Genomic DNA, 16196 nt, shown 5'->3' with positions numbered 1-16196 from the left:
TCTTTTCATGTCACACACATGCACACACCCATACAGACTCACAAGCACAGAGACACAAACACTCCATCTGATGCTCAGCACGGTGGAGAGCAGCCTATCTAAATGGATGACATCACTCAGTAGTTTCAGAATGGGACTGGAGGGAGGGGGGACACAGAGGGAAAGAGAGAGAAAGAGCACTGAGATGGATGGAGCCTGGGATCACACGGACAGTGACCACCATCATGGTGACATCACCTCCCTATGTGTTCTTCCAGCCTCAGAAATCACAGCAGCAAAACCATTACAGTGTCATAAAACATCACAAGTACATATCGTGAATATACAGTGTATATATAGTCCACCAGTGGTGTAGTTGGGCATATACTTTTTCTTACCAGGATGCTTTCATTTAGTGTCTTCTAAAGATCTTTGCATAAACCCACTGATATTTTTTCAGATGCCTCAGAAGATGAGGACAAGGAAAAAATTAAATGCATTTTATGTAGCACAACTGACTGGTCAATTCTGTGATTAATAAACAATTTTGACTGGTTCATCTTCATGTGTTTCTATGGTTACCACCATGGGATACCACTGTGGCCGAGTCTCTTGCAGTCAGTCACAGATGATAGGATTTCAGATAAAAATACACCCACACACTGTGTGTCACTCTCTTGTGAAAGTGGATTCCTATACATATTAGCTTGCCATGCTAGTCTACCATACTAATAGCATGACGTTAACTTTGTGTAAGGTTTTGCTAATGTCAGGTCTGTGGAACTAGCAGTGTTTTAGGAGTTACGTAGGCAGAAGTATGGCTTCAAATTAAGGCAAAAAATCTGGCAACATTTACAAACAAGAGGGCAGTCAGGTCAGGAATGGGGAAAATTTTTGTTTTTATGCTTATATGATCTGTTGATCATCTGAGCTGGGCTGGTGCAGATTTATAGTATGCCTACTTTTTAAAAATTTTTTTTAAGGACTATACCACTGTACATATAGTCTACGTTCCTGACTTCTCACACTAGTCCCTACATGCCGCAAACCAAGGGTACTTCTGAATCTCCACTCCAATTATGAGACAATTTATGAGCACAGATCCTGGATTTCAGCCTATGAAGCTTTATGTGCTTTATTCCTGAGGTGCTGTGCTGGAGTGAGAAGATGATGAGACAGCGATGCAAAAAATCTGGAGCACCCCAGACTTGTCAGAGAAAGGATAATTAAACGCAAAGCCCGAGCCCAAGACAATGTCCTTAGTCAGGAATATGATTGAGTGTTGACAAATTACCATCTCAACATTTCAGAATCTGATCTCACTGGTGATTCCTTGAAACAATTACAAATACGTTATGAATAAATAAACAAATAAACAAGTTAATATTACAGAAAGGCGCAAATTTTTCACAGAGGATTTCACAAAAAAATAGTATTGAGAAAGAACATTTAAATAAAATTTACAAAACTGTTTCTACTTTCTTTGGTCCGGGCTGTTAATGTGCCTTGGCTGAAGGAGCGTTCACTACAAAACTATAGGTTCGATATTTTATTAGATATAGTTCAGACTGTATTTATTTAGTTAAATAAATATAGCCAGCTGCTTCGGTTACTGTGCCAAGTCAGAGCACTGAGTACTTCTGGCAGGTGTGGAAAATGCTTAAGTAATTGTACGTAGTCAAGTGGTCTTTATTGCCTCAGTATAACTTGTACACACTGGAACGAAATGTCATTCTTCAACACAATGGCAGCACATTACACTGGACAACATAAAGTCCACATATACGGCAGCGTAAAACGAAGGCACATTGCATAATACATAATAATGCACTCTTAGTTGCATTTCTAAGAGAAAACAAAAAACTCTTGATTTATTGCACGTTTTTACATCTTCATTTACTTGTTACAAATCATTTCATTTACTTGTTACAAAGGCCATGAAATCTTTTCGTTTATTTATTTTTCTCTTAGCAATTAGTGCTTTTATTATTGTTATTTTGTATAATATTTCATGATTTTTTAAATAAAACATCATTCAAATTTCATGTCAATGTAAATATATATTGTTATTGTAATATTACAAAAAAAAAAAAAATATATATATATATATATATATATATATATATTGTAATATTTATCTGTTAACACATTTACTTTTTATTTTTACAAACTTGAGTACGCTTCAATGTAGAACTTCTTAAATTTAGCTCAAGCATACTTTTGACTCCACTTCCACTTATAATTAAGTGATATTTTGACAGTACCCATACTTAAGTACATTCCCCATTGCACTTTTTCCACTCTTGGCTTTTGGTCTAGGTAAAACAAGCATAAGGCCTTAAAGCTCAATGCTGAACTGACCACAACGCAACCTGATCTGTAATGTGACGACTGTGAACACTTTTCCTAGTAATGTTAGACAGGTAGTGCAGAGGCCTGATTCTGTAAAGCCCTGTTTGCACACACAGCCATTCTGTCGTATTAAACTAAATGTTTACCATGTAAAACATTTAACGTTGACAGCAAACAAAAGTATAGCATGAAAATTAGGAACAGTAATTTGGTTTTAGTCTAACTGAATCATCTTCTCCATATTTCTAAAAAGAATCAACAGACAGTACCCAGTCAAAGCCAGGAACCCTTCAGCTCCATCATGTTCTGAAGCTGAACGGTTCCTGGTGTAAAGCTAAAATCAGCTAAGCCTGTGCCACATGGTTCTAATCTCTAGATGTGTGAAGGGCTGAGGACTGAGGGACTGTAACTGAGCTGCTGGTTTAGCTAGAGCCACGGCAGCACACTCCACTGTGTTAGCTACATAGTGTCTGTACTCTTTTCCTCCAGAGGGAAGTTACTCTGCAGCTCATCCTCATGGAGCTGTGCATTTTGGGAGATGTATGCTAAAGTGTTGTGTTTACTTCAACGGCACTTAAACCCATTTTCACCATCAGAAAATGGTGAAAAGATAACAGTACGTCAACTTTGACCCCTCCTGTCTGACCTAGTGATCTCCACCCACCAGTCCAAGCCCGCCAGTCTAGACTCTAGCAAACAAATACTCATAAGTCTGGAGCCGTACGTCTCTGTAAAAAACATATTTTGCACACGTCTTCCTTAAACGTTCTTTCTCTGTCTGTGTAAAAAGGCCCTCGAAATGGTCAAAAGAAAGAGCACTACCTACAGGTCAGTGTCTGTCATCTCTCACTCTCTCTGTCTGTTTCATGTCCATTACCAGTAACCCAGTTAGTGTGGGAATAAATAAAAACTCTTTCCTCCAGTCTTTCATTGTCCTCTAAATTCCCACAGGTCAATTGCTCCATTCAATTTCACCATTGATTTTACACAAAGACGACAACAATAAAAGCATACAATGACTCCACTAACTGCACTCCCTTTAGATCAATCAGAATATATCACTATGGCAGGCCTACCAATAACAGGGATTACTATATTCAGAGAAAGATAACACGCTCTACAATACTGGTGTGCGTCAGCACTCGAGACAGGGAAATCAGAAGACTTTGAACCTCTCGTTAATTATTCACATAATTTTCCCCTCATAAATTTGTTCTGCATGTGAGGCATCTTATGATTCAACATCTGGTCTGAATTCATTCAACTCCCCCATGTATAAAGTGAAGATGCCAGCCACTGTATCACCACATATTTCCAGCAGTAGGCATTTCTATGGTTTTGTGCCTGCATGTTAAATCTGATATTGACAAACTGAGTACACAAAATGTTTTTGAAATTAATGTGCGTGCCTTTGCGTGAATATGTGCAAAAGTGTTTTCCACTGCTGATTGGCGCAGTCGGTCTGGCTCCAAGACCAGTGTTGGCGAGAGAAGGCCAAATTCCACACTCTCTTGCTTTAGCGCTTAGCCTTGTCAAAAAACAAAATCACACACACTCCTCTGTAGAGCCCACTCTGTGAATTTACAGCTTGTAACACATTCTTTAAACAAAAACTTACACATGGTGTGTAAATGGAGGAAGACAAGAGCACACAGGTTCTGATCAGAGGTGTCAGTGTTATGTGAGCGAGAGCAGCCTTTGACCCAAAGATGATGCACTATGCTGAGACCTGACCCCAAAGTGTTCAGCACCTAAACTGGAATTTAGGTAAGCACAGAAAGGACTGCATCAACCAACTGCCAGCAGATCTCAAAAGAAAGAAAGAAAGAAAGAAAAAAAACCCTCACAAGCACAGCCAAAGATGGCTCATTAGTCACGTCAAATTGTCAAATTTTGGAATCACTTGGAATCACAGTAGTAACTATATCTGGATATGACCTGGGGGAAATTTTAGATGTTTTACTTAGCAAATATTTTGGGAACAACAAAAAATGATTTGATAAATAATGTGTCATTTGTAAATGTAATCTTTAACTGTAATATGTTTACAATCTGGGCGTCATGGTGGCGTGGTGGGTAGCGCTGTCACCTCACAGCGAGGAGGGGCCTGGGTTCGATTCCCCAGCCGGGCGGCCAGGGTCCTCTCTGTGTGGAGTTTGCATGTTCTCCCCGTGTCTGCGTGGGTTTCCTCCGGGTTCTCCGGTTTCCTCCCACAGTCCAAAGACATGCAGTCAGGTTTGCTAAATTGCAGACATGCTAAATTGCCCCTGGGTGTGAGTGTGTGAGTGACTGTCTGTGTCTGTCTGTCTGCCCTGCGATGGACTGGCGACCTGTCCAGGGTGTATCCTGCCTTCCGCCCGAAGACTGCTGGGATAAGCTCCAGCATCCCCCCGTGACCCTGACGGAGAAGCGGCTTAGAAAATAGATGGATGGATGGATGGATGTTTACAATCTCATCAGCCTCCAGATTTGATCACTTTTGAAATGAGACATTCTTATTCATTTATTTTCACTTCATTCTTGATGCAACACAGTTTTCTCTGTCAGTTCATAATACACAACTCTTAGCAGAACTTTTTTTTTTTTTTTAAGTTTTTAGATACCCTACTTATTACTTGACTTTGAATATGATCTGGTGATGTGGGAGTGGAAATGAGTCTTTACCTTTCTAACCCAGATTCAGAGTGCTGGGAGGCCTTTCGGTATTTTCAAACATGTTTATTTTTCATGACTGAAAATGCTCATGAGTCCTATAGTGTGAGATGATCACTGATGTAACTAAATGAGCGATTTAAGCAACAGCCAATTGCTAATAAAGAGAAAAGGTGAAGGAACATGTATACACAGAATCTGTTTAGAATCTGTTTTGGCCTTTATAACATTTTTTAATGCATGGACAAGAACATCAAAGCTCCCACTTTACATTTCATGTCCAACTGCCAGTTTGCAGTGAAATGCCTCTCCAGTTTTTGCTACAGAACAGACTGATATCCATGTTCGCCCAACCACATTATCATCACTGTTCATGAGTGTGCATAAAAGCACAAACATGTCCGGTTCAGTTTCAGCTTTGTGTCACTTTAAAAAAACAGTGAGGTTTGGGGTTTTCAGTGCTTATTCTTAACTAAAACCTGTTGTTTGCCCAATCTTCTAGAGTGCACCTTCATGAGAAAAAATGTTTGGGAGATGCTCCTGATTATAGATATCTGTAGGAGTGTAACAAATGTCTGGCTTTAGAGTAAGGAAAACACCGAAATATGCAGGGCAGGAATACTCTGATGCCTTTTAAATGCATCTAACTACAATAATGACACACTCGTAATCTATAATAGCATAAACAGTTAAACAGGCAATAGCCGTCAGATCACACAGAGGGGCAGTTTACCAATTGTGTTTTCTAAAAGATTTAAAGTGAGTGTGTGTCAAGCAAAGCTGATATGTTGGTGTGTGCTAGTGTTAAAGTGATTGAGGGGTGTGTGTGTGTGTGTGTGTGTGTGTGTGTGTGTGTGTGTGTGTGCTCGTCCTTCCGTGGCCCTATGCAATAACCTCACAGATGGTCAGGGGTGTTTCAGGGCTGTCCATGTGATGGAGAACAATTGCTGAGTGCTTGATTGCTCAAGAAGCACAAGGCATATCTGACAGGGGGAGGGTGTGTGTTGTGTGCACGTGTGGGGGCTGTTTAAGTTTAACTAAGCTGTGTCTTTTCTCTCACCTCTGACAATAATGTGGCTTGTAGCAGACACTACTTGCATCAAATCAAATTTTATATACTCCTTAATGGCTTTGGATTTTTGATTCATCACAAGCAGCAGCACAAGAGCATGGTTTGCCTCCCCTTGCCATGCTGCAGCTCAGCCATTTCTCATAGCAGGCTGGACAACTCTGGATTATATACTGGAGACAGATGAGAGTAAAAGTCACACAGTGTAAAAGCCTAATAAATCCACCTGTCACTTATGCAAAGCCATGTAAATGGAGATGGCTGATTAAGACACAGTCATTTAAAAATAGACACACACACACACACACACCTACCCTGGCCCCTCCTCACACCAGCCAGTGGAGCAGTTTATCAAGTAATTATTGTTTGATTACAGCGTTTCATTATCTACACTGATTGAGTCAGCGTTGACGCCAAAGGTCAAGCACCATTAGCACGGGCCATGCTTTTGCCCCCCACTGGCTTTCTGAAAGGCCTAATTGTACATTCATTTGTTTGAAGAAGAGGACACAGACAGAAAGGCTGCTATGGAATATTAATGTCGTTTTTTCCAGAACAAGCACGATGAGCCACAGAAAAAGGGGCACCTAGTCCAAAAGCACAGGGGATGAATCTGCTGGTGTTTGTACATACAAATAACAAAGAGGGTAACGATTTCAATACAGTATCAATATAAAAAACCTTCACTGTATTTTAAGAGAGAAAACAAAACAATGATGCATTCCAGGCTTCATCCATGAGGAAATGTGTGACATCTTCATCGTATCCAGTGTGTGATGCACTCACTTAGTCTCCCATTTGAGTGATGACTGCGAGTGTCCACTCTATAGGCCATACAATATCAACTCGGAGCTCATAAAAAATTATACGCTCAATGAAATAGGTGAACAAACACTGAACACACAACATGACTGCACTGAGTCACAGGCCACAGTGCAACAGACCACAGATGAGAAAAAAGTGAGAGAGAGAGGCCATACCTGGGAGGAAAGGAAATCTCCAGCTCGCACAGACGGTCCTTAAAGACAGACAGCTCTTTGTCAAACTCTAGTAGCTGTAAAGGCAGAAAAAGAAACATGAAGGGAGTCATGAACACATCCATTTCATAGCATTAGAGTACTAATAGCTTTAAAGGCAGACAAAGAAACAAATATATATATACAGAAAATATATACAGTGCCCTCATCAAATGTTGGCACCACTGGTAATCATGAATTAAACGTGAAAGTCTAACCCTTACTTAAGGTATAATGATTGAAAGAAAAAACTAAATCCTGTCATGAAATAAATAGTTCCCTTAAATCTGCGCGTGCCACAAATGTAGGCACTCCCATAAATTCTTAGGAGTAAAATCTAACTAAAGTATTTTCCCATTCATATTGTATGTTTAAAAGTTCAGTTGACCGATTACAAACACTTAAATGGTTTCACTAGGGAATGTATATGAGATGAAACACAGTTATCACAAAAATGGTTCACTGACCACAGAATTAAGGCTTGGCCATGGACTACTCAGTCCTCTGACCTAAACCCCATTGAAAACCCATGGCATGAGTCTTTAGTGCGGAATCTGAAGGATCTGGAGAGGTTTGTTATAAAGAAACAGTGTCAGATCATTGTGATGCCATGTGTTCTCCAGGCTTATTAAGCTTTATAGGAGAAGACTCAGAGCTGTTATCTTTGCAAAGGGAGGCTACACAAAATATTAAAAGAAGGGTGCCAACAATTGTGTCAATACTTGTGGAGGGCACAAGTTTCGTAATAACACATCATCTCCTCTTAAATAAGTTATATATATATATATATATCATAATTTATCTGAGGGTCTCATTCTGAATAAGCAAACTGACTCAACAAATATCAGCCACAGAACAGATTAGATGGCAGAACACAGGCCAACAGAAGGTGTTAGGACTGCTGATTTTTGCCAAGTTCTCCAGCAATGCTTGGACCTCACTAACTGCTGATTGAGGCTATATTTGAGCAGCAGTGAAATAAATTGGATGTCTTTAGGCCTTTTGTTTGGACCTCATAGTGATAAAAATAACAATTTTACAATCATGGAGTGTGTATGGTGTGATGGCCACATGTGTGTATGTGTGTGTATTTGTTTTGAGCCTGTGCTCTATGGTAGTAAGTGTGCTTATAACACTAGATTTGGGTGTGTTTATGTGCGGGTGTTGTTCATCAATCATGCTCCCTCCCAGCTGCACACGCTCAGAGGGAGTTGAGCTGTCTGAGACGCAAGGATGACAGAGACAGACTAAAGCCATTAATCAAAGCTGAGCAGAATAATTAGCCTGTGTGTGTACACATTAATTATGAGAGAGACCAACAGGTACAACTGACACCTGCATCACTGCCTCGTGTGTGTGTGTGTGTGTGTGTGTGTGTGTGTGTGTGTGTGTGTGTGTGTGTGTGTGTGTGTGTGACAGCTACTTGAGAAAACAAATATTCTCTTGTATTTTTTTGCATAATGGTTGTGCTGGTTTGCAGTGCTACTAAATTCTATGTTTTGTGATTGTGTGAGAGTGTTACTTTAGGCGGCAGTGAGGTGTTCAGGCAGCTTGTTTGGTTCAGGAGGGCAAATAAGAAGCATTCATCACTTTACCAGAGTGGACACGCACACTGACACACACAAACTACATGCTTGAGTGAATACATGAAACAAGTTCTGTCTGTGTGTGTAAGGGTCAGTCGCTGGACACTGCCGATGAGCATAAGTAGCTGAGTCACTTGTAGTTTGTGCGGCACTGTTGACTGTAGTTGGCTCTCGTCCGTGATGGTTTGCGCAAAAGACCATGTTGAATCAGTTCTGGTGGCTGGCAATGAAAGCTGAGCAAAGCCAGTACACAAAGTTTTGAATGGTATATATATCCAATAAGAAATTTAACATTGTTATGAATAAACCATGTGAAATATATGCTATATATGCTTGAAACGTGTGAAGATGACACACTAACATTAACATAGAAACGAAAGGGATACTCACAGGCTTTTTGATTTTTGTTGAGTGAATGAGTGAAATTACACACAGCATTTTTTCAGGCAAGCAGGTAAGTAAAGCTTTGGGGCCTGTTTGTGAAAAGTGTGTGTGTGTGTGTGTGTGTGTGTGTGTGTGTGTGTGTGTGTGTGTGTGTGTGTGTGTGTGTGTGAAGAAAATGTTAAGTAATTCATTTAGCAGCAGTGGGACAGACAGGGGAACCCAAGGGTTGAAATTTCACACTACATTTCATCGCAGCTCAATTAAGCAGAATGATTTGCTGGTCTGGTAGGTCAGCAGTAAAAACTGAGCTTCATAGAAGTTCAAGGGCCTGCAGCATTATAGAGGTCTGGCAGTTTGTCAGCTTGCAATGACCTTGAGGTTCTAAAGGGCTGCAGAGGAGATCACAGGGCCAGCACTGAAGACAGGGGCCCAGATGAGGAAGTACCATGCAGAGGATGGGGAAAAAAAAAAAAAAAAGCCTGAGCACTCCTCAAAATTTTCACTTCGCCTCAATAGTCCTCCCACGTAAATCACAGGGGCTTTGATTACTATGGAGCTGTGCCTTTCTGGAAAACTGCTAAATAAAATGTCCCCAGGCTCTTTGTTGGATGATGCTATGTCCCCTGCCATAACTGTGCTTTGATTTATACTTTGTCAAATATGGTTCTGATAGCACCTGCTGTCATTAAATGGCATCGATAAGAGCAGGGTGAGAGGTCATTTAATTTGATTTTTGCACTGCGCACTTTTGCCTCCATTGCAGGGCCAATATTTCCCCCACTTTTATGATGTATTCAGGATTTTGTGTCAAACGATATACTGTCAACTCAAACAGGAAAGAGCAGAAAGACATGAGACATTCATCACCTACCAAACACCTTGCACACATCACAACATCAATACACTTCTGCATATATCACAGTTAATGTGATAAGTGAAAACTCAATTTATATGCCAATAAATAAAACAGGAAAGGCTTTATACCTCAATGAGTGCTTATTCTTTAAGCATATAGAATTCTAAGCATTCACATTTTCATTTGCACTCAAGAATTTACACTATATTGCCAAAAGTATTCGCTCATCTGCCTTCACACGCATATGAACTTGAGTGACATCCTATTTTTTCTTTTTGTTTAATTGCTTTTTAACGGTCTTACAACACAAATTCAAAGTAAAGCATTTACAGACCAAAGTACTAAAACAACATTTACAAAATCAGGCCTTATAAATGTGAAGCAATACACAAATAAAATATAAAAATAAATAACTAAAAAAATAAATGCAATAATAAATAAAGGTGTTCTATCGGTTTGAGGTCAGGACTCCGTGCAGGCCAGTCAAGTTCTTCCACACCAAACTCGTCCCCAAACTGTTCCCACAAAGTTGGGAGCATGAACGAATGCAAAATCTATTGGTCTGCTGAAGCATTAAGAGTTTCTTTCACTGGAACTAAGGGGCCGAGCCCAACTCCTGAAAAACAACCCCACACCATAATCCCCCCTCCTCCAAACTTTATACTTGGCACAATGTAGTCAGACAAGTACTGTTCTCAGAGACAGAGAAGCGTGATACGTCACTCCAGAGAACATGTCTCCACTGCTCTAGAGTCCAGTGGCACTTTACACCACTGCATTCCATGCTTTGCATTGCGCTTGGTGATGTAAGGCTTGGATGCAGCTGCTCGGCCATGGAAACTCATTCAATGAAGCTCTCTATGCTGTTCTTGAGCTAATCTGAAGGCCACATACAGTTCGTAGGTTTGTAGCAATTGACTCTGCAGAAAGTTGGTGACCCATGCTCACTATGTGCCTCAGCATCCACTGACCCCGCTCTGTCATTTTACATGGTCTACCACTTCGTGGCTGAATTTCTGTCATTCCCAATCGCTTCCACTTTGTTATAATACCACTGACAGTTGACTGTGGAATATTTAGTAGCGAGGAAATTTCACGACTGGACTTGTTGCACAGGTGGCATTGTATAACATGGTGGAACTTACTGAGCTCCTGAGAGAGACCCATTCTTTCACTAATGTCTGTAGTAGCAGTCTGCAGGTCTAGGTGCTTGGTTTTATACACCTATGGCCATGGAAGTGATTGGAACACCTGAATTTAATTATTTGGATGGGTGAGTGAATACTTTTGGAAATATATGTATATGCGTCCAAATATATATATATTTTCTAGAGAATAAATTTTCATAACTTCTGCTACTTTTTGATTAAGTAGACTACTAGATAGTATAGGCATACTGTTGACCTTCCATCAGCATGATGTGTATGAGCAGTCAATAGTAGCTATGGCTTCCAAATCAAGACATGAATTAAAAAGTCAGTTTCATATGAGATGTTGATCTGTACCAAATTGAGAAATTATCTTTAAGTCCAGATAATGTGTTATTGCCCACGATATCATATCCAGATATCTCCAATTTCCTCACTCCTCTCTTAACAAATCTATGATGGAAAGAAATGACCAGCTGACTTTGAGTTTGTAAAAACAGCATCAGCCTACACGTCACAGTGGAAAGGTCAGTGATATTCTGTCTTTACTATCAACTACACAACTAAATGATGTTGTGAACACAAAGGTGAGCTGTAGCTAATGTGACGAGCGACAAGTGTGACATCAGTTGAATACTACCTACTTTCCAAAAAGTATATACTTTCTAAAAATAAACCAGTTTTTCAAAAGACTAAGGAGAGTAATTTATTACATTCACACAAAACAAAAGTTCTTGACTAAAATTCTGACATGCAGATGCTCCCGAAGACTTAACTGCATCAAACATGCTCAAGTAGAAGCCAAAAAATATTATTCAATACTGGTCAATATAGGAGACAGTTATTAAGACTATGAATGCTACATAAGTACATGACTGCAAACTAATGGAATATATCAGAAAGAATGTTTTTTGGTTACCAGGATGTCAATAAATCTGTGCTAAACCTCTTACACTCTAGGCTTATTACACTTATGGTGTATTTTCTGATAACTACTAGGTTTGTAAGATATTATCTAGAAACTACATTCACTCTGGTATAAAGTTATGAGAATCAGGAACTATATCGAGTGAAGTTTCCTTGGCATTTAAGAGGTTTAATTAAGGGGTAAAAAATAAAGAAAGAAAAAAATCAACGCTGTTTGATTTCATACTTTCAGCCAGCCGTATGTGAAAATGTTTTAATCACACATATGCACAAAACCCTTCAGGAAGAAGTCTTAGTTTTTTTTTTTAAGCAAATCCTCAAAAGCCATTTGAGCATACATCCCATGTTTACAAAGCGTTCAGATAGGCAGACATTCATAGAGTGTGTTTAGCCTCGTCTGCTTGAAGCCTGTGCCAGGGTCACATTAGATTAGCGCTGAAGCTGCTCTGCTGCTTAGACCACCTGACAGGTAAAATATGGATCGGTCCGCGCAGGAAGGTTCGTGTTATTTATTTATTTGGATTCTTAAAAACTCTTGCGGTTTGAGCAATGCAGCGGTCGAGGACGCGAGCAGCATGAGGAGTGTGACAGAAAAGTTCATCACTCACTCCACTCCTCCCTCCCTCCTCCGCTCTGCTCCCATCCTCCTGTCCCACCGGCTGGCCAGCTACAGCAGATAAAGTTACAATAAAGAGATACTGAAACAAAATCAATGGCAACGGGACAGGGAGGGGCAAGATGAGCGATCGGGGGGGGGGGTTGGGGTGAAGCGGAAGGGAGCACGCACAGTGCAGTCCTCGGTTCCTGAGCAACTCAGCCGGCCACTACACACACACCCTCCCCCTCTGCTGCGAGCCCTGCGCCCCTCGACGCAGCGGTCCCCGGAAAATTTAATCTTCCCAAATCCTCATCAGAGCTCTCCATCCTCCGTGCCTGACAGCCACTCGGATAATTAATTATACAATTTCGATGGGAATATCGACTAAACAAAGCTATTAATCATAGCAAAAGTCAATAGGCATGGACACATTCAATCATGTCCCCAGCAATGATTACTCCTCTCAAAATACAATAATTATTTTCAAGAGCTGCCTCGAATTAAATTTCTGTCAAGCTGGTACAAGTCTAGTAGTTGATGAAGGATGCAATGGATTTTTATTTATTTATTATTTATTTATTTATTTATTTTTTGGCGGGAGAAGACATTTGTCGTTTTGGAAAGGTAGTTTGTTTTATAAGGCTCATAAGACAGTGTGTTTAACTAGACCATGACCATCAGATTATCTCTCATGAGCCATTAGGTCATTTATCTAACTGTTCTCCAGCCATATGAATGAATACATATACGTGCGCGCACGCACACACGCACACACACACACACACCCGCGCACACAGCTCGAGCTCATCAATACAGACTGTCCTGTATATAAAGCTAAGGATACGACACGCTCACAAATGTGTTCTTTCCAAAGGGTGCAGGTGAGGACAGACTCCAGCTCTGAAGTGACATTCAGACTTAGAGACTATTCTGAACTTTAAACTGACCTCAGTCACAGGATCAAAGTAGTGCACATTTGAATGTATGCACAAAACAGAAAGTGACTTCACATCTGTACTTATCACATCTGTACTAATAACATCTGCATCTAAAAGCACTCTCACAATGAAAGACACTCTGTGCCTAATTGCCTTAATCTACTTAAAAACAGCAGAAGTTCAGCCTCTTCAACTGTGTTTTCTCAATGTCTCTCTTTCATTTCCTCAAGACGACATGCTCAATGTCTTGAGGATGCCGCATTCTTTCCTCTTTGAAGAACTTAAAAAAAAAATCTAATTGGTTAAAGCACTGCGATAACAAGAAAATACACAGCTTACCAGCGTTCCATTGTTTTCCCGGAAAACATCCTGGTTAATATAGTTAAAAAGCTTCTTTTCGATTTGTAGCACAACCTATAACGATACGGGACCAAGAGTGAGTAAACAGCACACAAGAATAAGAAGACCAACATTATAATTTGGGAGCTGAAGGTACAGTGTTAGCCTGTGTCTACAGGCAGAGAGCAACTCTGCATGTAGACACAGGCCAAGAAAAAGGACTTAATTTAAATATACAAGATTTTATTATAAAGACTATTTAGGCCTTCAAACAGTGATATTCTACTACTGTATCTGCTCTCTGAGTGGTATGAATTTGAGAATACAAACAGGGCTCTCTTAAGACATCAGTGAATGCTTGAGGACCTTTTTAGAGGGCTGTGTGATACACTGGTTAAATCATGCCAAGCTTTTAAGCAGACATAGTGTGTGTGTTTGAGTGTGACTCACCTTGCGGTCATTGTCTGACTCTCTGAATATGACTTTGTCCACTTCATTGGTGTCTGCAGCTCGAACTGTCTGCATGATAGCTGTGGAGCATAGACTCTGGATGTAGGGAGAGGGAGAGGGAGGGGGAGAGAGAGAGAGAGAAACAAAATAAGCCAATAGCAACTAAGTACCAAGTACTTGGATTGATTATTGAAATCTGTATGAAATTTAAATAACAGAGGTGAGAAATCTCAGGAAGCAGATATAAAGGGACTAAATCCACATTAGCAGGCAGGTTTGGTCACTTCTGATCGAATGTGTGCATTTCAGTCTTAAAAAACTTGATCAGGGTCAGGCTTAAATGCTTAAATTATTTGTAATTTAAGCATTTAATATATATATATATATATATATATATATATATATATATATATAAAAATATACACATACACATAGAAGTTATATATATATATATACATACATATATATGAATATTATATATAATACTGTTTGTAAACCGCTGTGATGAGATTTTTTATTTAGGGAAACTTATGCAGACTACTACTGGTTAAGTGACTGATTTTACCCAGTAGATTAGAGAAGCTACCTTAACTCACTTAAAATAATTTAAATATGTACACCGTCATATCGGTAATTAATTTATTCATAATTCTCTATATTTTGTGCTTTCTAACATAATTCTGAAAAATGCTTCTTTCCAGGAAGACGTTTTTAAGTGCTCAGGATGTCTTCAAGACCCTCCACATTCACACAGATATCCCAAGATAAAAAAATAAAAATATTTTCACAGTAACAGATACAGAATAGGCACGCTGATGGGATGGAATGCCCAGTTTTTTTTTTAAGTACTCTCATTTTAACAATATTTCATAATAAATATGTAAGCAGGTTAGTCCTCTATTTAGTATGAATTTGAGGTCTATATATATATATATATATATATATATATATATATATATATATATTTCAAAAACTATTGTTTTATTTAAAATAAAAAAAGAAACATGCTGAGAGTGTGCAGTGCTATTAAAAAAAGGTTTGATCTGTTTAACACCCTTTGGTCACTGCGTAAAATAACTGGTCATTTCATTTATTTCATCCCAAATGTGGAAAACAGTAAAAAAATAAATAAATAAATAAAACAACATAAATACAATACAAAAAACCTGTGTTGTTCAGTGCTGTATATACACTGAAGCATATTTAATGTTACAGTGGAACAGCATTTCCAGAAAGATGATTTGAGCACTTTCTACAATTCTACATTCTCTTTGTAAACCTCATAAATACGCACACAAGTGGGAACTTTCTTTAAAACAGAAGGACAAAGAATTCTCCAAGTCTACTCAGATTACAAACTTGATCTCTCTCCTGGTATAACAAGCGCTGCAATGAGTTCCAGAGAAAGCTGCCGAGACTGAGGACCCTCTTATATCACACAGTCACTCGCATACACCAAATAAAAATAAAAAAAACACCCTAATTACACCCACTGCATTTTAATGATTCTGAAGAAGCAGAAACAGAAAAAAAGAAAACCCATCATCTCCTTTTGACCCTCTTTATGTTGAGGTATTGTACTGACCCCGAAGACTGCGTGCATGGCTAAATTCCCTTTTTTGGAGTCTTTTAACAATTAGTTAAACATTCGACCATCTGTGTTTGAAGACAGTTGAATGAGGTAAAGCCAGTCCCACTGGTTCCCATCCCACATGCCTGATTGAAATTCAAAGCACAGATTAGTTAATCAGGTCAAGCCAATATAACCGAAGGGGGGGGGGACCCTTTAGAATGAAATGTCACAAATCAGGCCAGAAAGCCCACAGAGCTGCACAGCAGATTAAAACAAACAGCGGCGGAAAAGAGAGGAGCAAACCTCCTTCCCTCACTCCTTTTTCCCCT

General features: G+C 39.5%; 1 protein-coding gene across 1 annotated transcript in view; it reads right to left on the bottom strand.

Annotated features, from left to right (window-relative positions):
• LOC108426855 (inositol polyphosphate-5-phosphatase A) overlaps positions 1–16196 on the bottom strand; it is a 171617-nt gene that overhangs the window by 13057 nt on the left and 142364 nt on the right. Inside the window, exons 10-12 of the mRNA XM_017696653.2 lie at positions 14295–14390; positions 13845–13919; positions 7033–7106 (exon numbers count right to left, since the gene is read on the bottom strand). Of these exons, the coding sequence (XP_017552142.2) occupies positions 7033–7106; positions 13845–13919; positions 14295–14390 (245 nt within the window). The remainder of the gene's footprint in view (positions 1–7032; positions 7107–13844; positions 13920–14294; positions 14391–16196) is intronic.

Source organism: Pygocentrus nattereri, chromosome 5, assembly GCF_015220715.1.
Source record: "Pygocentrus nattereri isolate fPygNat1 chromosome 5, fPygNat1.pri, whole genome shotgun sequence".
NCBI lineage: Eukaryota > Metazoa > Chordata > Actinopteri > Characiformes > Serrasalmidae > Pygocentrus > Pygocentrus nattereri.
This window is presented reverse-complemented; position numbering and strand designations above follow the sequence as displayed.